Here is a 26,859-nt window from a genome sequence, read left to right as displayed (position 1 = left end):
TCTTCAGTTTTATTGAGGTTTAACTGACAAAATTATAAGATATTTAAAGCATACATTGTGATAATTTGACAAATGTACACCTTGTGTTGCTTCTTTCTAAAAAAGGAAATCTATTGAGGAAAAAAAGCATCTATTTCTAAAAAATTCACATTTAATGAGGAAATGAGAAGTCTTCATTTAGCATTGACAAGTGAAATCTTTTTTTAAAGATTTTATTTATTTGTTTGACAGAGAGAGATCACAAGTAGGCAGAGCAGCAGTCAGGGAGAGGGGGAAGCAGGTTCCCTGCTGAGCAGAGAGCCCGCTGCAGGGCTCCATCCCAGGACCCTGGAATCATGACCTGAGCCAAAGGTACACACTTAACGACTGAGACACCCAGGCACCCCAGAAATTTTTAAATTACATAAGAGGTCCGCACTATATTTCTATTGACAGTGTTGCCAACTTCTCTGGGTTTCATCTTTTTATTTCAATACATCCACCATTCACTTCCTCATTCATTGATCTTGAAGCAATATTTATTGTGAATCTGCTGTGTGCCAGGTACTCTTCTAATAATTTCCTACTGATAAGATAAAGGATGGGGATAATTGCGAGCAGAATATGCCACTCCAAAATATGCCTTTTTGTCATAAGAACTGTTTTGAGCTGAAGACATTCAAGACATGAAAGATGCAGGAAAAGCTTTCTACCTCCCCACTTAATGGCCTAAAAGAATTTAAATAGGGGGAATGTATCAGGAAGCAAGCTACTACCAGAGATAACTTTTCACCTCAGAGACTTATCTACATGGTAGGGTAATGATTTTTTACCAAACATTTCCTCTTTGGACTTCTCTGCACCCCCCCTCCCCAACCCAAGATGGGATATATGTGACATCCCTCAGGTACTCCTGGCTGCCCTAAACCTAAGGAAAGGAAAAACAAATAGGTAACTTAACAGAGATCACAATCCTGCAAGACAGGAGCCTCCCTCAGTTTACAAATGTCTTAGCAACCTATAAGAATAAGGCATTTCTATCAATAACCTAGGTTCTAGAAGGAAATATAGATAAAATTAAATGTCCCTATACAGGGACATTTGTCATTATATAATCTGCAGCCCATTGACAGATACTTGAAGTGGGAGTGTAAGTTCCTCCAGGATTCTCCCAACTATCTTAATGTTAATGCCTTGCTAGAGGGAAAAACAACTTTAACTTGACAATGGCAAGGCGTCTGATTTCCTATGAGTCTTCTTTTGAAACCTCCCTTTTCCATACTTTCCCTAATCCCATAGTATATCATCTGCCCCCTCACAACCCTGGCACAGCAGCTCTTTCTGCTTACTGGTCCTGTCCCCGTGCTTTAATAAAGCTACCATTTTGCCTCAAAGACATCTCAAGAACTCTTTGTCGGTCTTTGGCTCCATACCTTACCCCACGAAACCTCACCTATATTCCAAAACGCCATCAGTGAGTACCGGATATAGGAACTGAATTATATGGCAAGAGTTTTTTGTGCTCAGATTGTGCTGGATCCTGTCTATTAGAAAGAATGAGCACACATTTATGAAATGTTAAAACACTCCTGTGTCTCTTTCTTCTGACTTCAAAGGCTATGACATTTTGGTAATGCTTGTGAATTGTCCAGGGCTTATTATGACTGTGGCGATAATTCCAAAACAGGGACACTCAGCTTCAGGAATAGTTTAAGGCTGACTACTTGCACTTAATGCTGAAAAAGATTTGCTTTTTCCAATCTTTTGAAAATACTGAAAACTATTCATAAATAATCTGAGCTACTTCCCATTAGACATCCAAATTCTCATTTTCTTTTCTTTTTTAGAGAAGATGGAGATGGCTCCTTTGCAAGTTCCTTGCACTGTATATGACTCTATCAGAGATTATCTTTCTTGTGTTTGACCAGTTCTTTCCTATGTAACATTAATTCCACATGTATGTAAGACCTAATTAGAAAATCCTGGTCATTAAAAATGAATTACAGCAAAATGAAAGAAAGCCTTCTAATAACAAATATGAAGCCAAAACAATCTTGAAAGAGAAGAACAAAACTGTAGGTCTCACGATCCCAGATTTTAAGATATACTACAAAGCTGTAGTCATCAGACAGTATGATACTGGCGCAAAAATACACATACAGATCAGTGGACAGAATAAAGAGCCTAGAAATAAACCCACATTATTATTATTATTATTAGTAGTAGTAGTAGTAGTAGTAGTAGCAGGCTCTACTCCCAGTGTGGAGCCCAACACAGGGCTTGAATTCATGACCCTGAGAATAAGACCTGAGCTGAGATCAAAAGTTGGACACTTACCCAACTGAGCCACCCAGGCACCCCAAACCAACAGATATATAGTAAATTATCTTCGACAAAGGATGCAGGAATATGCAATGGGAAAAGACAATTTCTTCAACAAATGGTGTTGGGAAAACTGGACAGCTACATGCAAAAGAATGAAACTGGACCACTTCCTAATGCCATATACAAAAATAAACTCAAAATGGATGAAAGCCCTAAATGCGAGACCTAGAACCGTAAAAATCCTAGAAGGGAGCACAGGCAATAATTTCTCTGACATTAGCCACAGCAACATCTTTCTAGATATGTCTCCTGAGACAAGGGAAACAAAAGCATAAGTAAACTATTGGGACTACATCAAGATAAAAAGTTTCTACCCAGTAAAGAAAACAATGAACAAAACTAAAAGACGACTTAAGGAATAGAAAAGATATTTGCAAATGACATATTGATAAAGTGTTAGTATCTAAAATACATAAAGAATTTACACAACTCAACACTAAAAAGGGAAAAAGACACAATAATTCAATTACAAAATGAGCAGAAGAAATGAACAGACATTTTTCAAAGACACCCAGATGGCTAATAGACACAGGAAAAGATGCTTAAAATAACTCTTCATCAGAGAAATAAAAATCAAAACCACAATGAGATATCATCTCACATTTGTAAAAATGGCTAAAATCAACAACACAAGAAACAACAAGTATTGGTGAGAAATTTGAGAAAAAGGAACCTTTGTGCATTATTGGTGGGAATGCAAACTGGTGCACCCACTGTGGAAAACAGTATGGAGGGTCTTCAAAAAATTGAAAATAGAACTACCATATAACTCAGTAATTCCACTACGGAGTGTTCACTCAAAGAATGCAAAAACACTAATGTGAAAAGACATAAACATCCTTATGTTTATTGTACCATTATTTACAATATCAAATTATGGAAGCAGTCTTATTGGTAAATGAATGGATAAAGAACATGCGGTGAATATATTCAATGGAATAGTACTCAGCTATATAAAAGAATAAAATCTTGCCATCGTCAACAACATGGATGGATCTAGAGGATATAATACTAAGTAAAATGTGTCAGTCACAGAAGGAAAAATACAATATGGTTTCACTCATAAATGGAATTTAAGAAACAAAACAAATGAACATAGGAGAAAAGAGACAAACAAAAGCCAGACCCTTACATACAGAGAACAGACTGATAGTTACCAGAGGGAAGGGAAGCAGGGGGAATGGGTGGAATACACAGAAGGGATTAAGAAAAGATACATGAGAAAGGCATGACATATTTAATTTTCCACTTTGGCTGAAAACCCAAATTCTTCTGATTCTTTTCATGGGATTTTTTTCCCTGATATTTTAGCCACTGTTCTTCCTACCTTACTTAATCCGAGGTTCCTCAACACTTCTTTATTTCTATTTTTAATCTTTATTCTTTATGTTTCTAAAAAAAGAAGTACCAACAACATATTTTAATGCTAATAAAGTTTACCATACAAAGCTGTGGAAGAATCAAAATAATATTCTTGTTGCACCCCAAAATTCTAATTCATCTTTTAACAAAAATAATATTGCCTATTGATTCATCTTTTGGTTCTCCTCACACCCAAGAAGTAAAATACTTTGCAAATAGCAGAGTGAATTCTAGCATCTGTGCGTGTCTATCTCTAATTCATTGTATTTTTCTACTTTGAAGATCAAAGTGTAATATGTAAATTACCAGTGCAACATAGTTAGAAAAATAATAACTAATTGTGATTTTATTTCCTCAAAAACATATGGAAACTTAATCTCATAGACCTCTGTCACCAGAAATCCTAAAACTGAACAAGAAAAGAAATATATATCTTATTTTATATATGTTTTAGAGTTGGAGAAAGCTAGCACTGTGTTTTATAGCTTGAGACTGCTAATTAGCCAACCTAAAACTAAAATGAGATAGTGAAGGGGAGCAAAATATGCCACTTTGACATGTGGACTATTTTGAGCTGAAGTCAGTCAAGACAGAGAGCTCAAGATAAACATATACCTCTCCTTTAACTGTACGTAAAAGAATTTGGGTAGAGGACCTGGCACAGAAAGAGAGTTATTACCAGAAATAACTAAGTACTGAAGGACCTAACTCTACGGCAAGGCAAACTTCTAATTACGAAACATCTGCTCTTCTTATTGTCCTGTGAATTAGCCTCCTCCCATTAGAAGCCCCAGGCCCCTGTGCCATTCTTTAGCTCAGGATGGCATATAAGCCTCAACCACCCTACTTTGCCCTTGAGTCTCTTATCTTTTAGGCTCCCATATGTATGAAATTAAATTGTTTTTCTCCTTTTAATCTGTTCTATATGAGTTTAATTATTAGACCAGCCAAAGAACCTAGAGGGGAAGAAAGGGACATTTTTCCATCCTTACAAGAGAAAAGACACTAAATTTAATACATAATGTAAGCTGTTTAGGATCTTAGATTATCATGCAATATACTTAATGATTTCTAAGTTGTTGTTTTTAATCCAAACTAGTGGTTTATATGACTTAGATGACAGATTTGTTCTTCAGGGGATAGATTAAAATGCCTTAAATATGGGCTCTGAATAAATTTCCAATGTCTGCTACCATAACACTCTACTTATATAGCTCATTTAGAATATTATCAGAGGCAATCTTCATTTGAACTGCTTCTTGCAAAATAGACATGCATAGTTTAAAATGAGGCATACCTAAACATCAAGGGAATAGTGCTGACACTCCAAAATTGTACTCAGTTCTTCAAGTCAGTTATGATAATAAAATCAGTAATATAAAACACTCTGCTTTGCCTTTATTCTTAAAAGGTAGAGGCCAAAGCAATTTTTCTTGAAAATTGGCATAGTGACTTCAAACATTCCCACCCTTTGTGGTAATAAACAATGCTCCAGATTCCTGAAAAGACCATTAGAGTAAAACTCAGACAACATTCATTGTTACTAAATCTATATATTTCTCCTATAGGATCAGGAAAATACATTAGTATGAATGTGTAAATATATTTTAAAAAATATCCAAAGCCTGTCTATAAAATGAGAGGGAAAGAAAAATTTTTAAAAAAGCATACATCTACAAGCATAAAGAGAGCAGGAGAAGAAAATGGAGCAAACTCAAGATGCTCCAAATTTGGGGAAGCACTTCCTTGCTTTATAACAAAACCAAAGTTCTCAGGCTCACTCATATGACCAGCTGAGGATCAGGAATAAAATGTTCTAATGAGTTGTGGTTACTTTTAATGTGGAATGATACTTAGCAAGGAACATCTGAGTGCTAGTGAGATATTATGATTTATAATAAGGAATACTTGTTCTTTATTCTAGGAATTTCCTAAGTGATAAAGATGTCTTTGGTTATGTTAATAAGGTGACTTTAGGAAAGTCTTTGGGCAATGTAAGGATAGGAGCTATTTGGGGAGGGGGAAAACCAACCTTGTGAGCTGAGGGGTGGTATGGTTGATTAAATCACTGGTCATTGATAACTAATTCAACCTCTAGCCCCTTTTCCCTCCCCATGAGGGGCTGCATTTTCTGAAACAAGATCATGAGGATATTAAAAAAAATGATCAAAAAAGAAGAGTAGCATGAGTACTTTATAGTTTTCTGAGTATAGATTCTGTGTCTCTTTGGTTAGGTTTATTCCTAGGTATCTTATGGTTTTGGGTGCAATTGTAAATGGGATTGACTCCTTAATTTCTCTTTCTTCTGTCTTGCTGTTGGTGTAGAGAAATGCAACTGATTTCTGTGCATTGATTTTATATCCTGACACTTTACTGAATTCCTGTATAAGTTCTAGCAGTTTTGGAGTGGAGTCTTTTGGGTTTTCCACATATAGTATCATATCATCTGCACAGAGTGATAATTTGACTTCTCCTTTGCCGATTTGGATGCCTTTAATTTCCTTTTGTTGTCTGGTTGCTGAGGCTAGGACCTCTAGTACTATGTTGAATAGCAGTGGTGATGATGGACATCCCTGCCGTGTTCCTGACCTTAGCGGAAAAGCTTTCAGTTTTTCTCCATGGAGAATGATATTTGCCGTGGGTTTTTCATAGATGGCTTTGATGATATTGAGGTATGTGCCCTCTATCCCTACACTTTGAAGAGTTTTGATCAGGAAGGGATGCTGTACTTTGTCAAATGCTTTTTCAGCATCTATTGAGAGTATCATATGGTTCTTGTTCTTTCTTTTATTGATGTGTTGTATCACATTGACTGATTTGCGGATGTTGAACCAACCTTGCAGCCCTGGAATAAATCCCACTTGGTCGTGGTGAATAATCTTTTTAATGTACTGTTGAATCCTATTGGCTAGTATTTTGTTGAGTATATTCGCATCTGTGTTCATCAAGGATATTGGTCTATAGCTCTCTTTTTTTTGGTGGGATCCTTGTCTGGTTTTGGGATCAAGGTGATGCTGGCCTCATAAAATGAGTTTGGAAGAAATTGAGGAAGACACAAAGAAATGGAAAAATGTTCCATGCTCCTGGATTGGAAGAATAAATATTGTGAAAATGTCTATGCTACCTAAAGCAATCTACACATTTAATGCAATTCCTATCAAAGTACCATCCATCTTTTTCAAAGAAATGGAACAAATAATGCTAAAATTTATATGGAACCAGAAAAGACCTCAAATAGCCAAAGGGATATTGAGAAAGAAAGCCAACGTTGGTGGCATCACAATTCAGGACTTCAAGCTCTATTACAAAGCTGTCATCATCAAGACAGCATGGTACTGGCACAAAAACAGACACATAGATCAATGGAACAGAATAGAGAGCCCAGAAATAGACCCTCAACTCTATGGTCAACTAATCTTCGACAAAGCAGGAAAGAATGTCCAATGGAAAAAAGACAGCCTCTTCAATAAATGGTGATGGGAAAATTGGACAGCCACATAGAAAAATGAAATTTGACCATTTCCTTACACCACACACAAAAATAAACTCAAAATGGATGAAGGACCTCAATGTGTGAAAGGAATCCATCAAAATCCTTGAGGAGAACACAGGCAGCAACCTCTTCGACCTCAGCCGCAGCAACATCTTCCTAGGAACAACGCAAAAGGCAAGGGAAGCAAGGGCAAAAATGAACTATTGGGATTTCATCAAGATCAAAAGCTTTTGCACAGCAAAGGAAACAGTTAACAAAATCAAAAGACAACTGAACAGAATGGGAGAAGTTATTTGCAAACGACATATCAGATAAAGGACTAGTGTCCAGAATCTATAAAGAACTTAGCAAACTCAACACCCAAAGAACAAATAATCCAATCAAGAAATGGGCAGAGGACATGAACAGACATTTCTGCAAAGAAGACATCCAGATGGCCAACAGACACATGAAAAAGTGCTCCATATCACTCGGCATCAGGGAAATACAAATCAAAACCACAATGCGATATGACCTCACACCAGTCAGAATGGCTAAAATCAACCAGTCAGGAAATGACAGATGCTGGCGAGGATGCGGAGAAAGGGGAACCCTCCTACACTGTTGGTGGGAATGCAAGCTGGTGCAGCCACTCTGGAAAACAGCATGGAGGTTCCTCAAAATGTTGAAAATAGAACTGCCCTATGACCCAGCAATTGTACTATTGGGTATTTACCCTAAAGATACAAACGTAGTGATCCAAAGGGGCACGTGCACCTGAATGTTTATAGCAGCAATGTCCACAATAGCCATACTATGGAAAGAACCTAGATGTCCATCAGCAGATGAATGGATCAAGAAGAAATGGTATATATACACAATGGAATACTATGCAGCCATCAAAAGAAATGAAATCTTGCCATTTGCGACAACATGGATGGAACTAGAGCATATCATGCTTAGCGAAATAAGTCAAGCAGAGAAAGACAACTATCATATGATCTCCATGATATGAGGAAGTGGTGATGCAACATGGGGGCTTAAGTGGGTAGGAGAAGAATCAATGAAACAAGATGGGATTGGGAGGGAGACAAACCATAAGTGACTCTTAATCTCACAAAACAAACTGAGGGTTGCTGGGGGGAGGGGTTTGGGAGAAGGGGGTGGGATTATGGACATTGGGGAGGGTATGTGCTTTGGTGAGTGCTGTGAAGTGTGTAAACCTGGTGATTCACAGACCTGTACCCCTGGGGATAAAAATATATGTTTATAAAAAAAATATATGGTATCCCTGAAAAAAAAAAAGAAGAGTAGCATTAAATATATTTTACAACATAGATCAAAAAACTTATCTCCCTAAGTCCTGTCTTAGGAAGCTGTAGGAGGTTATCCTTTACTAAAAACAAGAGAGCAAAGCAAGGAAGATTATGATACAGGATCTACAATGCTAGGGGTTAAACATCAAAGAGAAGTAGAGAGAGGTCTCTAGGGAGTAGTTGTGTTAAGAGGGTTATGGATAAGCATTCTAGAGGGTGGTAGGAGTAACAGTCTTGAGTTCTCATCTTAATTCTAACTCCTAGGATATCTGACAATGATAGTCACACCATCTTCTTGATGCTTTCTGCCCTTCTTTGTATCTTTTTCTTTGACTTACACTGTAAATATTGCTGCTATCCATGGCCCCCAGTGCTCTAATTGATGTGCCTCATCTATTTCTCTAGTCACGAGCCCTAACAAAATCATTAAGCTATGCAATATATATATACTTTGTAATATATATTGTAAGTTAAATCCATTCAAATTCCCAATCCCCATTAAGTAAACATTATATAACCAAAATCCATCAGCTCCCATACCCCACTCAGCAAAATAAAAGTCTGTCAGATGAACACTAGCCTTAAGCTTCTCAGAGGGATAAATTCCTCTCGTTCTTAAAAGAATATTAATGGTAATAGCCAATACTAATTGAGTGCTTACCACATGCCAGGTATAATTCTATGTGTTTTGCATCCAGAACATCTTTTAATCTTTTAAATAAATATTTGATGGGGAAGTTGAGGCTTATGAACATTTAGTAATTCACTTAAGTTTACGCACACTAAGTGGTGAATTGGGAATTAAAATTCAGGCTACTGAATCCAGTATTTGCCCTCATACTGATTTCCTGAATGCCTCACAACCAAATTAAACCAAATATTTGAATATGTAACAGCTAAGGGATCAAGAGCCACCAAACATACCTCTCTCATCTTTCTTTCTCAATTCATCTCCCAATATAAGTTACCTCTATCTGTCTAGTATCCTGAGATAGTATCTTGAGTCCATCAGATGCCTTCTTTGTTTCCCTTTTCCAATCATTAACAAACCATTGTTGTTTCAATCTATCTAACTAGATCTTCATTTATATCATCTTTGCCTCCTATCAGGACTCCATCATGGCTTGGTGGATTGGTTCAGGAAGCACTTAGAAATCTAAGTGTAGATCTTGAACTCAGTGTTACAAATACAGATTTGGAATTTGTATCCTCAAAAAATCAGTTCCTGAGTGCTTCCAAAGTATCAAGCCCAGTGTTAAGCCCTGGATAGAAATGATATTTGAAGACATGAAAGAACATGAAGGAGAAAGTGTTCACAGAAGAAAGGACTGAGATAGTGGCAGGATGACCAACTTTGATTTCAATTCCTCTCTCCCTTTCCCCTTTCCTTATTTCCATTCATTCCATTCATTCAGTAAATATTTATTAAATATCATTGTACATCAGGGTTTATACCCTAGGCTGAGTATACAGGGATGATTGAGTCGAAGTTCAGACCCTCAAGGACCTCATTTAATAGATGTGAAATATATGTAAACAATAATTATAATGTATTTGACATAGCTTTTACCTAGTAAATGCTATGAAGAAGGAAACTATTGGTAAATCAAGCTTATCTCCAGTGATTTCTGGCCATCCAACCTAGATCATGAGAGACACAAAGATCAGGTCAACTCCAATGCACAAGCATTTAATTACACAGACATCCCTTTCTCTCTCACAAGCAGATGCATGTGCACATGCATGCACATACACATAGTGATGAAGGGACTTTGTATTGTCTCTTAAATTTTTTTCTTAAAAGTTAAGATAACTTTTAAATTTTGACCTTAAAGGTAATTTCAGGAACTGAAAATAAATATATTTTTTAAAGATTTATTTATTTATTTTAGATAGAGCATGGGAGTTGGGGGCACGGTGAAGAGGAACAGAGAGAGGGAGAGAAAAACCGCAAGCAGACCCCCATCTGAGTGCAGAGCCTCACACAGGGCTCAGTCCCAGGACCCAGAGATCATAACCCGAGTCAAAACCAATAATCTGCTACTTAACTGACTTAGCCACCCAGGCACCCCTGCATACTCTTTCCATGATAATATACTGAAATGAAATCCTTTTCCATAAATTCTCATGGGAGATTTACCTGTACTTTCCTACCAAATCCTTTCCTCCAATAGTCTTTCTTTCTTTCTTTTTTTTTTTAAAGATTTTATTTTATTTATTTATTTGACAGACAGAGATGACAAGTAGGCAGAGAGGCAGGCACAGAGAGGGGGGAGCAGGCTCCCTGCCGAGCAGAGAGCCCCATGTGGGGCTCGATCCCAGGACCCTGGGATCATGATCCGAGCCGAAGGCAGAGGCTTTAACCCACCGAGCCACCCAGGCGCCCCCAATAGTCTTTCTTACCCCCCATAAATAGCCATCCCATCCTGTTTCATGTTCAGGTTAAAACTGTTTAAACTTTTTTTTAAACTGTTTTTCTTCACTCTCTCAGTCTCCATATGCACTTCATCTGTAAATTTTGTTATCTGTACTTTTCAAACTATAGCCATTTTCCTTCAGGTCCATGGCAACCAACCTGGTTCTAGAATCCACCCCCCCACACACCCAACCTGGATTATGACACTGTCCTCTAGTTCACCTCTCAAACTCTACTTTTACAACCTAGATTATAAGTTACATTGCTTCCAGTCACACCTGAAAACACTCAGTCTCCTAACCTACCAGGAAGCCAAAGCCTTTACGGTGGTCAATAGTTTCTACCTAATTTGTCCTGCCACAGTACTGTTTCACCTGTAATTCATAGTACTCATCCCCAGCCACTCTAAACCAGGGACCCTGCTGTCCCTGGAACACAAAATCCTTCAGCAGGACTTCTGTACATGTTCTTTCTGCCTGGAGTTTTGTATCTCTTCCCTCAGCCTTCTTACATCTCCCTTTAGAGACGTTTTCTCACAATCCATTGCACATAATAGCATCCACCTTATTCATCTTAGCAACCATTACTATTTGAAAGTCTATATTCTAAGTTTCAGAGAGAGAAAACAAGTTGACAAATAAGTACAGAGAATGTCGGAGAGTTTGCTAGTTTCCTTGTTCAGTTTCACACATCTGGATCGCAGGGCCTTATGATTAAAGGGACATTTTTCTTTCCACTTCCATGTTTAAAAATCTAGAGCACATAATCTGTAATACATGTTCAATAAATCATAAATTAATTAATGTAGACTTTCTGTGCATTTCTGTCAAAACATGTTTCCTTAAATATAAATGACTTTTTAAATGAAGTACAAGAACTTAATGCATAGACATAATATTCAAAATATTTATTCACCGCCTGACATAATAGCTGTAGAAAATTTTAATAATAAGATCAAGTTCTAACTGGGAACCTCCAAGTTCCTGGGCTCCCCTGCTAGACCTGTGGAATCAGAAACTCTAGCTATGAGTCCCAGCAATCTGTTTAGGTGATCTGATGCAGTATGCTAATGAGTACATGATATCAAACAACTAACAAAAATGTAAGCCACTTGAATCTTCATTTTAGATCCACATGTCTATTCTCTAAGTGTAAAGCGTAGGCTTCATATTCAATTTTGCAGGAAGGATTAGTGGTTGTAGGGCCGTCTAATTGCTCTATCATTGGCTATTGTTTTAGAAGTAAACATTTTTCAACCAGAGGTTGAATATAAACATGATTAAACCAATATCTCATTGTTGGACCAACCAGCCCCAGCAACAATGCAATTATTCAGGAATGGCTTCATGTTCTCTCACATCCTCCATTCTGCCCTCACACAGATCTCTTTGGCCACTCACCACCTGATAGGCCAAGCTTTCTCAACTGTTCCATATTTCTACATGCAATTCATGATGCCTTTATCTGCCTCTAATTTGTTGTTGTGTGAACAACTTCAGACTAAATGTCACCTCTTTTCAAAAAGCTGTCATCCTCTCTAAGCAAATAGTCATTCTTTCTTCTGTTGCCATGACACCTGTATTATATTCAAGGCCATATTTATTAGTTTACATAATTGTTTCTTCCCTCAAATGATAATCTTTTAGGGAAGAAAAACTATGTTGTGTTGTGCCTCTTACAGTGTACAATACTATGCTTGCTTGTCACATAGCTGGCACTCAATAGATATTTGTTGAATCTTGGAAGGTTATTTTAGCAACCATATATCTCTGGTGGGATGGTACCAGAGTGCCAACTATTCTTCCTGAAATGAACATAAATAAAAAAATTCAATATATGTTGTCTTGCTAGAAAGTTATGATAAGCCCTAAGACAGATTAAATCAGGTAACTAATACATTTGCCTATCAGCTACAGATATTTTTTTCCCTAGGAAGAATCATTCTCATTGGTAAATACTTAAATTTTCTGGCTAAATATGCTTGCCACTAAGACCATTCTATACTATATAGGTAGAGCAATCAATAATTCTAATTTTCTCCTAAGGTATTTCAGAATACAGTAGCTTAAAGAACAAAACATGTGTACTTTTAAAACTACCTAGAGTTATTAGAGCACAGTAAGTGAGTTAATCAAGTACATATTTCTAAGAAAGATCTGCAAAGTAAACAATAAATTATTTGTCTTTCATTAAAAATAGTGAGACCTATCACAATCCAATTTTCCTTTCACTAACTGAATGATATTCTTTGTTACTTAGGAACTTTGCAAAGATTAGATTCAAGAAAGCATTCAATGGAATGGTTCTCTGTGGATTAGACCATTAGCATAATTATCTAAATTACAAACACAGACACATCATTCTAGAAGTCATCTTAACATACATGTTAAGGAGTCCACGATGCCAGTAGGGCAATAGTTCATATTTCTCACAAAAGTATTTAAATAAATGTTTAAATTCTCTCTTATACATGATAATTTGTGATTAACGAAAATAAATTTAATAATAACAAGTAAAAATACTCACAATTTAGATAATTATATTGATAACTAGATTATGTCACTCACCAAAACTCAGCATGTGCATGTATTACCATTTAATGTATTAGAAATCATGTGGAAAAGCTCAATTAAAAACCTTTCTCAACAATGGTTGAGTTTTCATGTTACTAAATATTTAAGGTAGATTATAAGGCATCTGTTGGTATTGCAAGCATTAATCACTTTCCATTCTCAAGTTTTCAATGTCCTCAAATCCCCTTACCATTTCTCATAAAACTTAGCATTTTGGGGATGAATCCTGAGAAAAATGCAGCACTTGGTAGATGGAGTAGCTGTCACAATAGTAACGGATATAGAAATGTTATGGGTTTTAGAGTCTGATTTCTTGGGTCCCAGCTTCATCTCTTCCATTTACCATAAGCAAGCTACCTACACTCATATTTAGCTCATCTTGAATACTATTTCATGAGGTTACTGGAGCAAATAACCATAAAAATATAATTCAATAGGGTAATTAATAGGAGAATATATAGGAATAAAAGTTACTAATCTTCAAAATTTCTGAAATGAGGATGTCTATAGTTTTCTGTACTGATATTTACTTCACCAAAACAACTGTACCCAATAAGTTAACTCTTACCAAAGCCTTGTATGGGTCTTGTTGGTGCTCAAGAAAGGCTTCCCCAAGATATACCACAGTAGCATATAGTTATTTTGAATTAAAGCTACTTAAGAAAATGTCAGAGCAAGAATACTCTGACCTTCCTTTGTTCCCTGGAAGCAGAAAATAAATCTCTCATGTAAAAGATATCTTCCTTGTACCAAGAGATAAAGAGATGCTCTTATCATCAGAGACAGGGAATTCAGGGCTAAAGAAGCCATACAAACAAGAGGTTGTATAAACAAACTTTGTTGCTTTTACTGACTTATTACTCTAGCCTAAATTCTTTAGAATTCCTTACCATTTGAAACTACCAAACATAGGTTTTTCTTTATCCTGTCATTTCCTTTGTCTAAAATGTATAAAAGCTGCAGGCCTTGGTCATTTCTTTGGATATCCGTTTTATCATTGGTCTTCCTTGTGCATGTATTTTACCTCTGGTTTTTTCTCCTGTTAATCTGTCTCATATCAATTTAATTCTTAGACCAGCCAGAAGAACATTGAAGGGCAAAGGAAAATTTTCTTCCCAATAGCTGCTTATCATGATCAGAGATATAGTGCATTGCCCTTCATCTTCTATAGTAATCTAATTCTTTCTGGAATCAATTAGTAGGGAGAAACAGGAAGCCAGGGGCATAACGATGACTTTATATCTATGATGACCCTCCCATGACACAATATTTCTAATCTATCACCTCTGTTAAATCAAGCCCTTTGAGTAACAGTCCTATATAAATTTGTTAGTTATATATAAGTTTCAAATTGACACAGAGGAAATATGCATATACTGTCACCTCTTTCACCGAAACAATGTTTTTTTTCTAAGTCTCATTATCTTCCTTTTGCATAATGAAACCATTTGATTCATTTTAAACTGAGTGTGTGTCCATGCCTGTTTGTGCGTATGTATGTGTTAATGGCATGGATTGACATACAGAGTGTAGCAGGATAATAAAACATAAATAAATGTTCTATCCTCCTTCTTCCATCCAAAGAAAGTAGCCAAAACCAGAAAGATGTGAGCAGGCATCAAGGAAAAGTTTCTATATAGAATTCCTTCAATTCAGAAAATATACTACACAGCAAAAAAAAAAAAAAAAAAAATCGCAATATTTTATGTTTATGTATTAATATTTACAAATCCCTTTTAGTATATGTTTTCTTACAAAGTAGACATGGACATATAAGGAAAACAAGACTCAAAGAATTTTTTATTTTATGTTTACCTTTCTTTCCAAAGTGAATTCAAGTGCGAATATAATTATTTCCTCAAAGGCTTCATGATAGAGAGCTGTGTAAAGAAGCCTGGTTTACTGATTCACAATTTTGGTGTTAATTTGCATGACATCAGGCTTATCATGCTGGCTAGGATATAAATAATAATAAATTCTTGGGAAAAGTTTGTTATACCAGTTAATTCTGCCTTGTGCTATCATTATCCCAATAGGGTAAAATCTGGCTTTTTAGTTATAAATATGTATTGTTGTAGCAATGAAGACATAAATGCATTATCATATCATAGGCCCTTGTGAAGTTCATAGATAAAACTAATTACATATTTCTACTTCATTTAAATAAAATATCAAGTTGTCTACTCCTTTTGGAAGGATCATACAGAAAAGTATATTCAGAGGATAGAAATAAAGATAATCACTAAATCCAATGTAGGATCAAAACTGGCATATAACTCACTGGGAGATGGTTTAAATCTTTCAACTGATCTAGTAGTAAATATTTTCCCCTACAGATTGCTTTTTCTCCAACACAAACATCAAGCAAGTTTTATGAAAAGATTATTTTTGGTCATAATTTAAAGTGTACTTTCCTTAAATAAGCTTGTGTGAATGAACCTGTGTAATTCTTATTATGTGAATTATATATGTCATAAACAGTAAACAGTTTTAGGATTATAAAAGATCTACAAATTACATGAATAGAATATTTACCTTGAATTAATCTTACCTAACAATGGCTTTGTGTTTATGTGGAGGAAAATAATGTTTGCTTATCTTTATAGAATAGATGTGATAAATCATGTTCTAGTAAAAATTTTTGGAATTGAATGTTAGTAGAAGACCTATTTTGAAGAAGAGACAGGGTCTATTTTAAAACGGTACTAGGAAAGTGAGAAATCAGTTGGATTTACTACAAAGGTACATTTGGCTTCAATTGACACAAAATGATAAGACTTTCTTTAATCATATTTTCTTCCTTAAGTATTCCTTATATAATTTTACATAATAATAGGGAACTACTTTGTAGTCTCTTTTTATTTTACAAACATTATATAAATGAATGTGTGAGCCTCACTGTTAAACACTTTAAATCATCCTATTGATTTTTATTATTTTTTGTGTGTTACTCTAATTTACCACACCAATGATAATTTGTCACTGCTTTTTCTTTTTAAAGTCCTCTTCAACACATTCTTTTTCATTTAGAATTTTTCCTTTTTCCTTAAACTTAGCAGATACTTAATTTCTGTACTATGGTCCAAAATGCATTTAGTATATTTAGTTAGTACACTGGTACTGATCATTGGGGTTACAAAGAAAACATATTCCTGCTTTCAGTGGTTTCCAATTATCTCAGTGAAGAGTGTTTTTCTCTTTGATGATCCTTCTTTTAGAGTCTATCAGGTACAACTTTCTTCATAAAGGTTTTCAGATTCATTCTAGTCTGCAGTACTGCTATCTCTCACCACTGCCCATTCTGCTACTCCATTTAGCAATAATCCAGTATCCCCCAAACACGTAGGTTACATGAGATCTGAAGATTCAACTTCAACTAATCCTGTGTCTCCTACAGGCCTGGAATTGTGCTGAACACCATGTAATAACACAATAAATATGTGCTAAGTGACATATGTGCTATGTTTATCTTTTGGTATCATCAATGGGCTTAAACTGAATCAATTGGCCTTTTCTTAATTCTCAAAATTAGATACAAAAACTCAGTCATTACTTGAAGTCCTGACTAGAAAAAAAATCAGATAACATGGAAAATATATTTTAAGGTTTTCTAAATGAAAAATCAACACACACATATATATATTTTATCTCTAAATACATTTTCCTTTGTCTTTATAAACATTTATTTCTATTCCTGTCATCTACTATATGTTCAAATATGAAACTTCGGTGACTCTCCTGATCCAATTTTAATAGGCTGAGGGAGAACACTTATAAAACAAATGAAGGAAGTAGAAGTTGGGTTTGGAGGAGGGGATACTTAGGAAAAAACAGTCAATGCACTCATGCATGTAATTATTTTGCAGCCTTTAAAATATGGGCACTCATTAAGATAGGGGAAAATTGCTCTAAGGCAGTGCCAACAATGTATTCAAAGAAGACAGCATATCAAACTATGGTTTGTATATTAGAATGTGAATTGTGGTAAATGATACTTGAAATGTCAATGTACAGAGAGTAATGACCTATTTAGATTTGTGGGAATGAGAATTTGCAGTGTTTGTCTCAGTTTCATCTACATACCTTATTAAAACAACTCATTGATTTAATTCAAAGATTCAGAGTATTATGTCACATTTATTATTTCAAAAGATCTCTTTATGATTCTGATTTGTCCATATATTTGTTTGAAAGCTTGTATCTATTGACTGTTTTGAACTTTCAAAATTAAGAAGATTTTAATGAGACCAGTAAATTTAGCAATTAAAGCATATACAACCATCAGGTAAACATACTCTGAAATTAAAAATTCAAATTGTGCATACTTCTGAGTTTATTTTTCATTTCTTCTCCTTCAGTAGTGTTATAACTTTTTTTTATTATTTCTATCCACTTAGTTCAAAAAAAGTTGAGATTTTTAAAATAGTATTCATTTTTTTAAGTTTATTATTTAAAGTTCCATAATGGCTAATTGAACATAATAAAAAAAAATAAAGTTCTGTAATAGCAATTCATTAATTGTCAATTCAGTAAGTAAATAGAAATTAAATTTCCTTAGTTAAAATTCAGTAACTTTACTTCTTGCTAACATAGTAAAGACTACCTGGCAAAATTCTGCTATCAAATACCACAAACAATGGGTGATACTTGAAAACCTTTTATAATGGTAATGGGAACACTTTTTATACTGCATCTCTCAGTGGATTGTTTTGGATTCATTATCAAAACTTTTATAAAACAAGACAGACCCATGGAGAAAGTGATCTACATATATTAAGACTTTTAGGCATTGTGGTAGGAATCTTCACATATCCTGACCCTGTTAATCCTCACAATCACATGAAATGACCATTATCAGCCATTTTTGCTCCTCTTAAAGCTTGAATATAGGGACCATATTTTACTAGCTGTATATTTCAATCATTGGGTGTTGATTCTTCAGGTAAACACCCAATATATATGTGTACATGTATAAATGACTGTACAAAAATAGTTCACAAAGCACTGATTTGCTGAAATTCAGAGTTAATTAAATGTAAATGCAAGTCTTTCTAACCTCAAAATGTATATAAAGCTCTTTACATGGTACTCTTAATGCTAGTTTTCAAAGTAAGAATATTTTACTCTGTGTTCACATATAATTATCCAGAGTTGTGCTGTCTATGGATTATAAATTAATTTGCATGTATAAAATAAATAAATATTGTTAATAGTATGGGTTGATGCCTGCAGAAAAAGAGGATAGACTTCTTATTTTAAATTATTTGACACGTGCCCTAAGTGATAGGGGCCAAATAGACCCAAGGCAGTTGTATCAGTTTTTCTTGAACTAGGAAAGACTAAGAAGGACAAAAATATTATCACTTTCAGACAGTAAAAATTCCCTTATGTCTTCTGCTACTGTGTAACATATACTAGCTACTTGGTGGAAAATTGCAGTTACAATCCTTGGATGACTGATGTAATTAAAGAAGTTCACATTATCACTAAGATTCAAAGATATATTTTATCTAATTCAATAATTTCTCTTTATGTGTATTCTACTGCTTCTTCCTTAATTAAAAGTCAGCGTAACGTTTCCGAACTTGCACAGCTAAAACAATGACACGAAGAGAAAAACAATATGGACATTTACATTTACCCAGTACATAGTTCATTTTGAAAATCAGTCACTTACCTTATATCTTAGAAGTAATAAAATATTCTTACCTTAGAAAACTGTGCATTTATCCATTTTGTGAATGTTTTCTTTTGAACATCTTCTCTTTCATCTATAATGTAAAATTTAAGAAAGATTTAAGAGTTAAGAAAGAATTCTGAATATCACATTTTACAACAAAAATAACTCTCAATTATTACATATCAATGTTATTTTATATGTGGTGTTAAATTCATCAATAATGAAATTAAACATAAGTGATATTGGTATTGGGCATCCAAACTAAAAAAATGAGATGTCTAAAATAATTGATCCAGTCAGGGCACCTGGGTGGCTCAGTGGGTTGAGCCGCTACCTTCGGCTCAGGTCATGATCTCAGGGTCCTGGGATCGAGTCCCGCATCAGGCTCTCTGCTCAGCTCAGCGGGGAGCCTGCTTCCTCCTCTCTCTCTCTCTGCCTGCCTCTCTGCCTTCTTGTGATCTCTCTCTGTCAGATAAATAAATAAAATCTAAAAAAAAATAAAATAAAAAAAATAATTGATCCAGTCAAATTTATGCTCATTCAAATACTGTATAAAGGCATTATAGAAAAGTAGTCTCTTCTGAATAAAGGAAATATTACTTATCCTCCTATGGTGAATAGATACTCTAGCATAATCAGAAGAGCCTATTATCTGTTATTTCTTCTGAAAAGTTATTCCTGAGCTTTTCCTCTTACAGACCACATGAAACGATTTTCCCTGCTTTTGCAATACTGCCAACTCTAACATGGGCAACTCTGCATAGCCACCTCCCATTATAGGAGAGGTTTCCTTATGATCAGGAACATGGTTTTGTATCCCAGAACCTAGCATTGTCTGCACAAACTAAGACTTCAGCAAATATTTAATAAATACGCAAACACTTTAGAGGAAGGACATCTTACAACTCCACAATTTTTAGTATCTCTTTTCATCCAAAAGTCAGGAAATTTCAAATCAAAATGCAAATGACACCCTTCATAGATTACATATAAATACTCAGAGGGAAAACCTCCAAGGACTTCTTTCACCAATAGATTACAGTGGAAAATTATTAAGAAAACAGCTTCACAGAATTAATGCTTCTAAAAATTCTATTTTTTTTCAAGTTGGAAATTATTATGGAATTAAATGGGCAGAAAAATAATCAACCTTGATTCATTGAAAACCTTTTTTAAAGGCCAAAGGGTACCTTTAAATTACTGTAAATGCAATCATATTAATTAATGTTCAATAAATGAGTGCATCTGAGACTTAAAATGGAGAGGTTTTATATTTTATTTACATTGGGTCAAAAGAACCCTTATGGAAATGTCCCAACAAAATAACCTCATTTGGTCTTGGATTCTTTTTCAGCAGTAAATCTTGACTGCTTTTCCTGAAAAAGGATGATCCATAGTAAAGAATCATTTTCTATGACAAATGTATCCATGTACTAAGAAAATGTGTTTATCAGTAAAGCAAATTATTATTCTATAAGTGGATACTCTAAAGTGATATGAAATAACAGTGGATAAATAAGAAACCTAAAACTGTTCTCCTAGATGAGAAAATTTTATTTAGCATCACAAAATACTTTTCTTCTTATTTAATTGTGTGGGTCCACAAACTACACTGCATGTGGGCAAATATCAGGATTACCCATCCAGTGCAAGATAATTCATAGCTACCGTATGGAGGTTTTTTCTTTGGTGACAGTATGAATCAATAAAAATATATAGTAATAGCTTCTGAAACTAATCTAGCCTTTTGTGAATATACTTCCCTAAATTCAATACTATCCTTTGATAATAATGAAATACATAAACAGAACATTTCAAATGGTCAATTTTTAACCGTTTTCATGGACTTGTTGTAGGAAGACTTGCCAATACATTTATTTCTCAATGAGAGATACACATTTTCCTGTGTTAATAATATTATTTGCAATTCCAGTAATTTTTCCCTACATGTGAATGCAAATCCTGTCAGATATGGGAGAGTAAATGAGTCATTTGAAAGCACACATTTAAAAGTTGTAAAACATGCCCAACCATCTTCACCAAAAGTTGAATAGGAAGATACCTGAAGAGATATGTTCCATGTACTTTTCAGTGAAAAGTAGGTAGTAATGCAATATTTTTATGGGTTTCGATTATATGTACAAAGAGTAAATTTTAGGTAGGCTTGAAGGTGGGAGGGAAACCCTGACATTATGTGCAAAAGAGTATGTACCTATTGTGTCATCAGCACTGAAAGTGAATTTTGTCATACAAATATCACTAGGTCTTCTTTTTCACTTCTTTCACTTTTAATATAAGAAAAATATACCTTTAATGAATTACCTGCTTGTTTTATTTTGCTATATAACATTTGTTTTAACATGGTAAATATTAATATAACTGGCTTTATTATTATACTATATATCATTTATTAGTGTTTTATTGTTCACAGAGCTGTTTTACATGTCATCTCAATCCATATGTAATTTGGCATTTTTTTTTTCCATTAAAAAAATACAAACTTGGAGTCCAGTCTCTCGTGCTTTATCTCCTCCTCCGATTTCCCCCAATTCACTTTTCCTTTCCTTCTCCTAATGTCCTTCATGTCATTCCTTATGTTCCACAAGTAAGTGAAACCATATGATAACTGACTTTCTCTGCTTGATTTATATCACTCAGCATAATCTCTTCCAGTCCTGTCCATATGATACAAAAGTTAGGTATTCCTCCTTTCTGATGGCTGCATACAAACTGAGGGTTTGGGAAGGGAGAGGAGAGGGGGGATGGGTGAGCCTGGAGGTGGGTATTATGGAGGGCACATATTGCATCTGACATCTTAAGAAAGTTCAGTTTTCCCAATCTGGGTAAATCTGAATAAATCCATGTAGGCATTCAGGTTGTAGACTATAAAATTCCAGAATGTCATTCACATTAAGTTACAGCATACACAGAATTCCACACACCACTGGGTGTGGTGTATAAACAATGAATCTTGGAACACTGAAAAAAATAAAATTAAATTAAGATGTTAAAAAAATAAAAATTAAAAAAAAAACAAAAAAATACAAGCTCGGAAGGAATAAAGCTATTAAGTGACACAGATGAACCTGGTATAGATTATTTGAATCAAAGTCCATGGATCTTCACATTAAGCAGTTCACATTATACTTGCATAGATAATATAGAATGGCATAAGATAATAAAAGTCACAAAAGTTGAATGTATTAACACAAATACAAAAATAACCATTATTTGAGAGCCTCTATTTTAAACAATCCAAAGAATTCTGTGTATGCTGTAACTTAATGTGAATGACATTCTGGAATTTTATAGTCTACAACCTGAATGCCTACATGGATTTATTCAGATTTATCCAGATTGGAAAACTGAACTTTCTTAAGATGTCAGATGATTCATTCATTAATATTTTAAATAATAATGTTGTTATATTTACTAGTTGATATTTAGTGCTCAATTTTTGTCATAGATTAACATTATGAAAAAATTCAAAAAATACTTAAATTTGTTAATATTAAAATTAATATTAACATTGATTATTAAAAAATCACCCCAAAGTTTTGTGTCTGCTCATCATTACAATCCCCATAGACATGTATTTTATATAACCACAATAATATTCTACCTTTTAAATTTATTTTATCATAAATATATTAGTTGCCATTTCCTTTTGTTTGTTATTAGAGGTTTCACCATAATGAACATTTTCATGCACTCTCAGCTTCTGGTGTATAATTGTCACAGAATAAATAATTGGGTCAGCATTAAAAAAAATGTTTGTGGCTTTTACTAAATATTGTCATATTGCTTTCCCAGTGGCCGTACCTATTTTTAGTGATACTACAAAGAATGGGGTTATGCTGCTGATAGGAGTTTTGTTGCTTTCACTTTTAAAGTGCTTGTGGCTTTATTAGATATAAGGAGATAGTTGGTTCTCATCTTAATTTGAATCTGTTTGATTACTAATGAAGTAGGACACGTTTTCAAAATTTATTCTGCATGTTTCCACTTTTGTCAAAATACTTGTTTATAGGGGCACCTGGGTGGCTCAGTGGGTTAAGCCGCTGCCTTCGGCTCAGGTCATGATCTCAGGGTCCTGGAATCGAGCCCCGCATCGGGCTCTCCGCTCAGCAGGGAGCCTGCTTCCCTCCCTCTCTCTGCCTGTCTCTCTGCCTACTTGAGATCTCTCTCTCTCTGTCAAATAAATAAATACAATCTTTTAAAAAATACTTGTTTATAGCCTTTGCTCACATATCTATTGAGCTCTTGATATTTTACAATTAATGGGGATGAGATTATAAATCAGTAATTCTTAAACTTTTCAAGTTGTGGACTCCATTGGATTATCTGATAGGAATAATGACCCTTCTCTATATTAAAAAATGCCTATACAGACATATTTACATATTTCTTAGGGTTCACTGACCTCTCTGCAGAAGGTTCCTGTTACCATGAAATCCAAGTTAAGAATCACTATTATTAATTAAGCTATTTACTCTTAGTCAGTGAATGAATATATATTCCCAAGTGGTCGTATGTCTTTTAATTTTCATTTCATTTTTATTATGCTAAATTTTTAAATATTTATTTTATTTTTTTTTAAGATTCTATTTATTTATTTGACAGAGAGAGAGCGCAGAAGCAGGGGGAATGGAAGAGGGAGAAGCAGGCTCCCCACTGAGCAGGGAGCCCAATGTGGGAGTTGATTCCAGGATCTTGAGAAGGCAGACACATAACAGAATGAGCTATCCAGGTACCCCATATATTTTTATACATTTAAGTCTATCCATTTCCATTGTTATTTCCCATGTAACCTAAAAGTTGACCCATTTATTTATTTATTTATTTATTTTTTAAGATTTTATTTGACAGAGAGAGATCACAAGCAGGTAGAGCAGCAGGCAAAGAGAGACAGGCAAGCAGGCTCCCTGCTGAGCAGAGAGCCAGAAGTGGGGCTGGATCCCAGGACCCTGAGACCACGACCCGAACTGAAGGCAGAGGCTTAACCCACTGAGCTACCCAGGCACCCTGATCCTTTTATTTATTTTTAAAGATTTATCTGTTTATTTGAGAGAGAGAGAGAGAACATGAGAGGGGATGGGGCAGAGAAAGAGGGAGAGAGAAAAGCAGACTCCCTGCTGAGCAGGGTACTTGACAGGGGGCTTGATCCCAGGACTTCGCTGAAACCAAGAGTCATATGCTCAAATGACTGAGCCACCTACATGTCCCTAAAAGTTGATACTTTCAAGCACAATCACTTATATATCCATAGTTAGTCTAAAGTGGATATACATAAATGTACATATATGATAAATTGCCATAGAGCTTATGGAGATTATTTTAATACCTTAATAAAATGTATGTGATTACAGACATGGTCTATAGTAAGAGATATAAATATAAAATCAACAATAAAGAGAATTAGAAAAGAACAAAGTGAAATCTGTTTTACTAGGAAATGATTATATATTCCTGTCTAGTCATTTCAAGAAACACATATTCTATTTTGTTTCGTTTAGAGTTTGTTTATAACTGATTTTCTTTTACTAATAAAAATATGCCTGAGTATATTAATGTGAATAGCAAAGAACAAAATCTCTGTTAGAAAAATTTACTTGAAAACTGTTCCCTGAAGATGTCAAGGAGTGAAGAACTGCACTTCATAAATTGCAAAAAGTGACCAACATTTTATTTTATTCTCTCTATGGGGAAAACTCATAAAATTAGCTTTCTACCATGACATAAAAATTGTATTTTGTCTCAGAATTAATTAACCCTTTCTAATAAAGTCATTTTTTTGTCCAATAAATCTGGTCCTTCATATTTTCTAAAATTATTGCAATGACCTTTTGCCCTGTTAGTAACTTTTATATTCCTGAGACCCTCAGTCTTCTATAAATGTAGGATAATTAAATTGTAATATTCATGATTTACAAGAGTGAGTTACTGCACAAAAATGATGGTGGCAAACTGAGAGAACATTAAATCAGGGGAATAGGCTTCCAGTCCCAGTGCAGGACTTATGAGAATGGTGGCCTTAGAATTGCCTGACCTTGGTCTCTTTATCTGTGAAATAAAGATATTAATTGCCTTTTAACTCATGGAGCTGTTTTTAAGATGCAATGAAACCATCTGTTTATGTAGTAATTTATAGAATAATCATTTACAAAAAATAATTAATTACAAAATACCCAGTATCTGTTGGTCATTTTAGAGGTTACTGAGAAGGTAAATGGAACTCTGTTTTTACCACAGTTCACAACCTTGTAAAATACAGACGTATGCTAGATAAATATTAAACATTTTATATAAGCAAGGAACATATATTCAAAGGATATTATAGGAGCATAAATAAAGGGATATGTAGCCTTATGGATGTCAGGGAAGACATTTTCTAGAAAGGATTGGCTAAGTTAAGTCTAGTAGGTGGAGCCAAAAGGAAAAAAAAAAAGAAGAAAAAAAAGATGCAAAGGGAAAGATGAATCTTTTTTTTAAGCTTTTTAGAAAAGATTTTATTTATTTATTTGACAGAGAGAGATCACAAGTAGGCAGAGCAGTAGGCAGGGAGAGGGGGAAGCAGGTTCCCTGATGAGCAGAGAGCCCGATGCGGGGCTTGATCCCAGGACCCTGAGATCATGACCTGAGCCAAAGGCAGAGGTTTAACCCACTGGGCTGCCCAGGCACCCCAGGAAAGATGAATCTTTAAGACAAGATTGCGGGCATAAAGAATACAGTAACATTGTATGATCCCAGTCATAAATGTCATCTAAAAAATGAATAAACAAACAAGAAGCAAAATCAAAACTAAATACAGAGAACAAACTGATGGTTGCCAGAGGCAAGGAGGCTGGGCAACATAGTAAAGGGGAGCCGGAGATATAGGCCTCCAGTTTCAGAGTGAGTAAGTCCCAGGAATAAAAAGCAGAGCATAAGGAATATAGTCAATGATATTGTAATAGCAATGTTATGGGACAGATGGTAGCTACACTTGTGGTCAACACAGCATCATGTATAAACTTGTCAGATAACTAAGTTGTACACCTGAAACTAATGTAACAAAGTGCGTCATCTATACTTAAAAAAAAAAAAAAAAGCATGCTCTTCATTATACTTAATTCACTTTTGCTGCACTCTAAAGTAGGAAGGAGGGAATAGCATGGGATGAAATTACAAAGGAAGTTGGGAGTGAGATCGTGGAGAGCCTCCAAGATATGACCCTATGTATGTGATCAGATAAGCCAATGTGAGTAGAAGCACTGAGAAACCAAAAAAGGAAAACAACCCAGTTATATAAACATCATGAATTATCCTCATTCCACAGGCCAGTTCATTGTAATCTATGCCAGGAAGACATTTTAGAAAATGGCATTTCTTTGGGTGCTAGTTAGTATGTTAACTGAAAATCCTCATCACTTAAGTGACCCAGAAAATACAAATTTAGAACTAGAAGGGGATATTAGAGTTGATAACAGTTTAGATACACATATAGTGAAGAAATTACAAAGGTATATGAGTTTATTTCACTTTAATGAGAGGACTATTCAGTAATATGGGGGGGGTGGGTGGGTAACAGGATCTCTATTCTCTGATTCCACCAAAAATGAGAAAAAGGGTAATGAGAAATGTGGAAGATTGAGGATAAACATTATAAGCATTATAAGCAAGGATACATATATTCA

General features: G+C 34.8%; 1 protein-coding gene across 1 annotated transcript in view; it reads right to left on the bottom strand.

The window, feature by feature from the left end:
* DMD (dystrophin) overlaps positions 1 to 26,859 on the bottom strand; it is a 2,004,585-nt gene that overhangs the window by 1,794,282 nt on the left and 183,444 nt on the right. The window contains exon 2 of the mRNA XM_082716529.1: positions 19,213 to 19,274. Within this exon, the coding sequence (XP_082572655.1) occupies positions 19,213 to 19,274 (62 nt within the window). The remainder of the gene's footprint in view (positions 1 to 19,212; positions 19,275 to 26,859) is intronic.

The sequence above is a fragment of the Mustela nivalis genome, assembly GCF_964662115.1.
Source record: "Mustela nivalis genome assembly, chromosome: X".
Classification (NCBI taxonomy): domain Eukaryota; kingdom Metazoa; phylum Chordata; class Mammalia; order Carnivora; family Mustelidae; genus Mustela; species Mustela nivalis.
The sequence above is the reverse complement of the archived record's forward strand: the minus strand, read 5'-3'. Positions and strand labels throughout refer to the sequence as shown.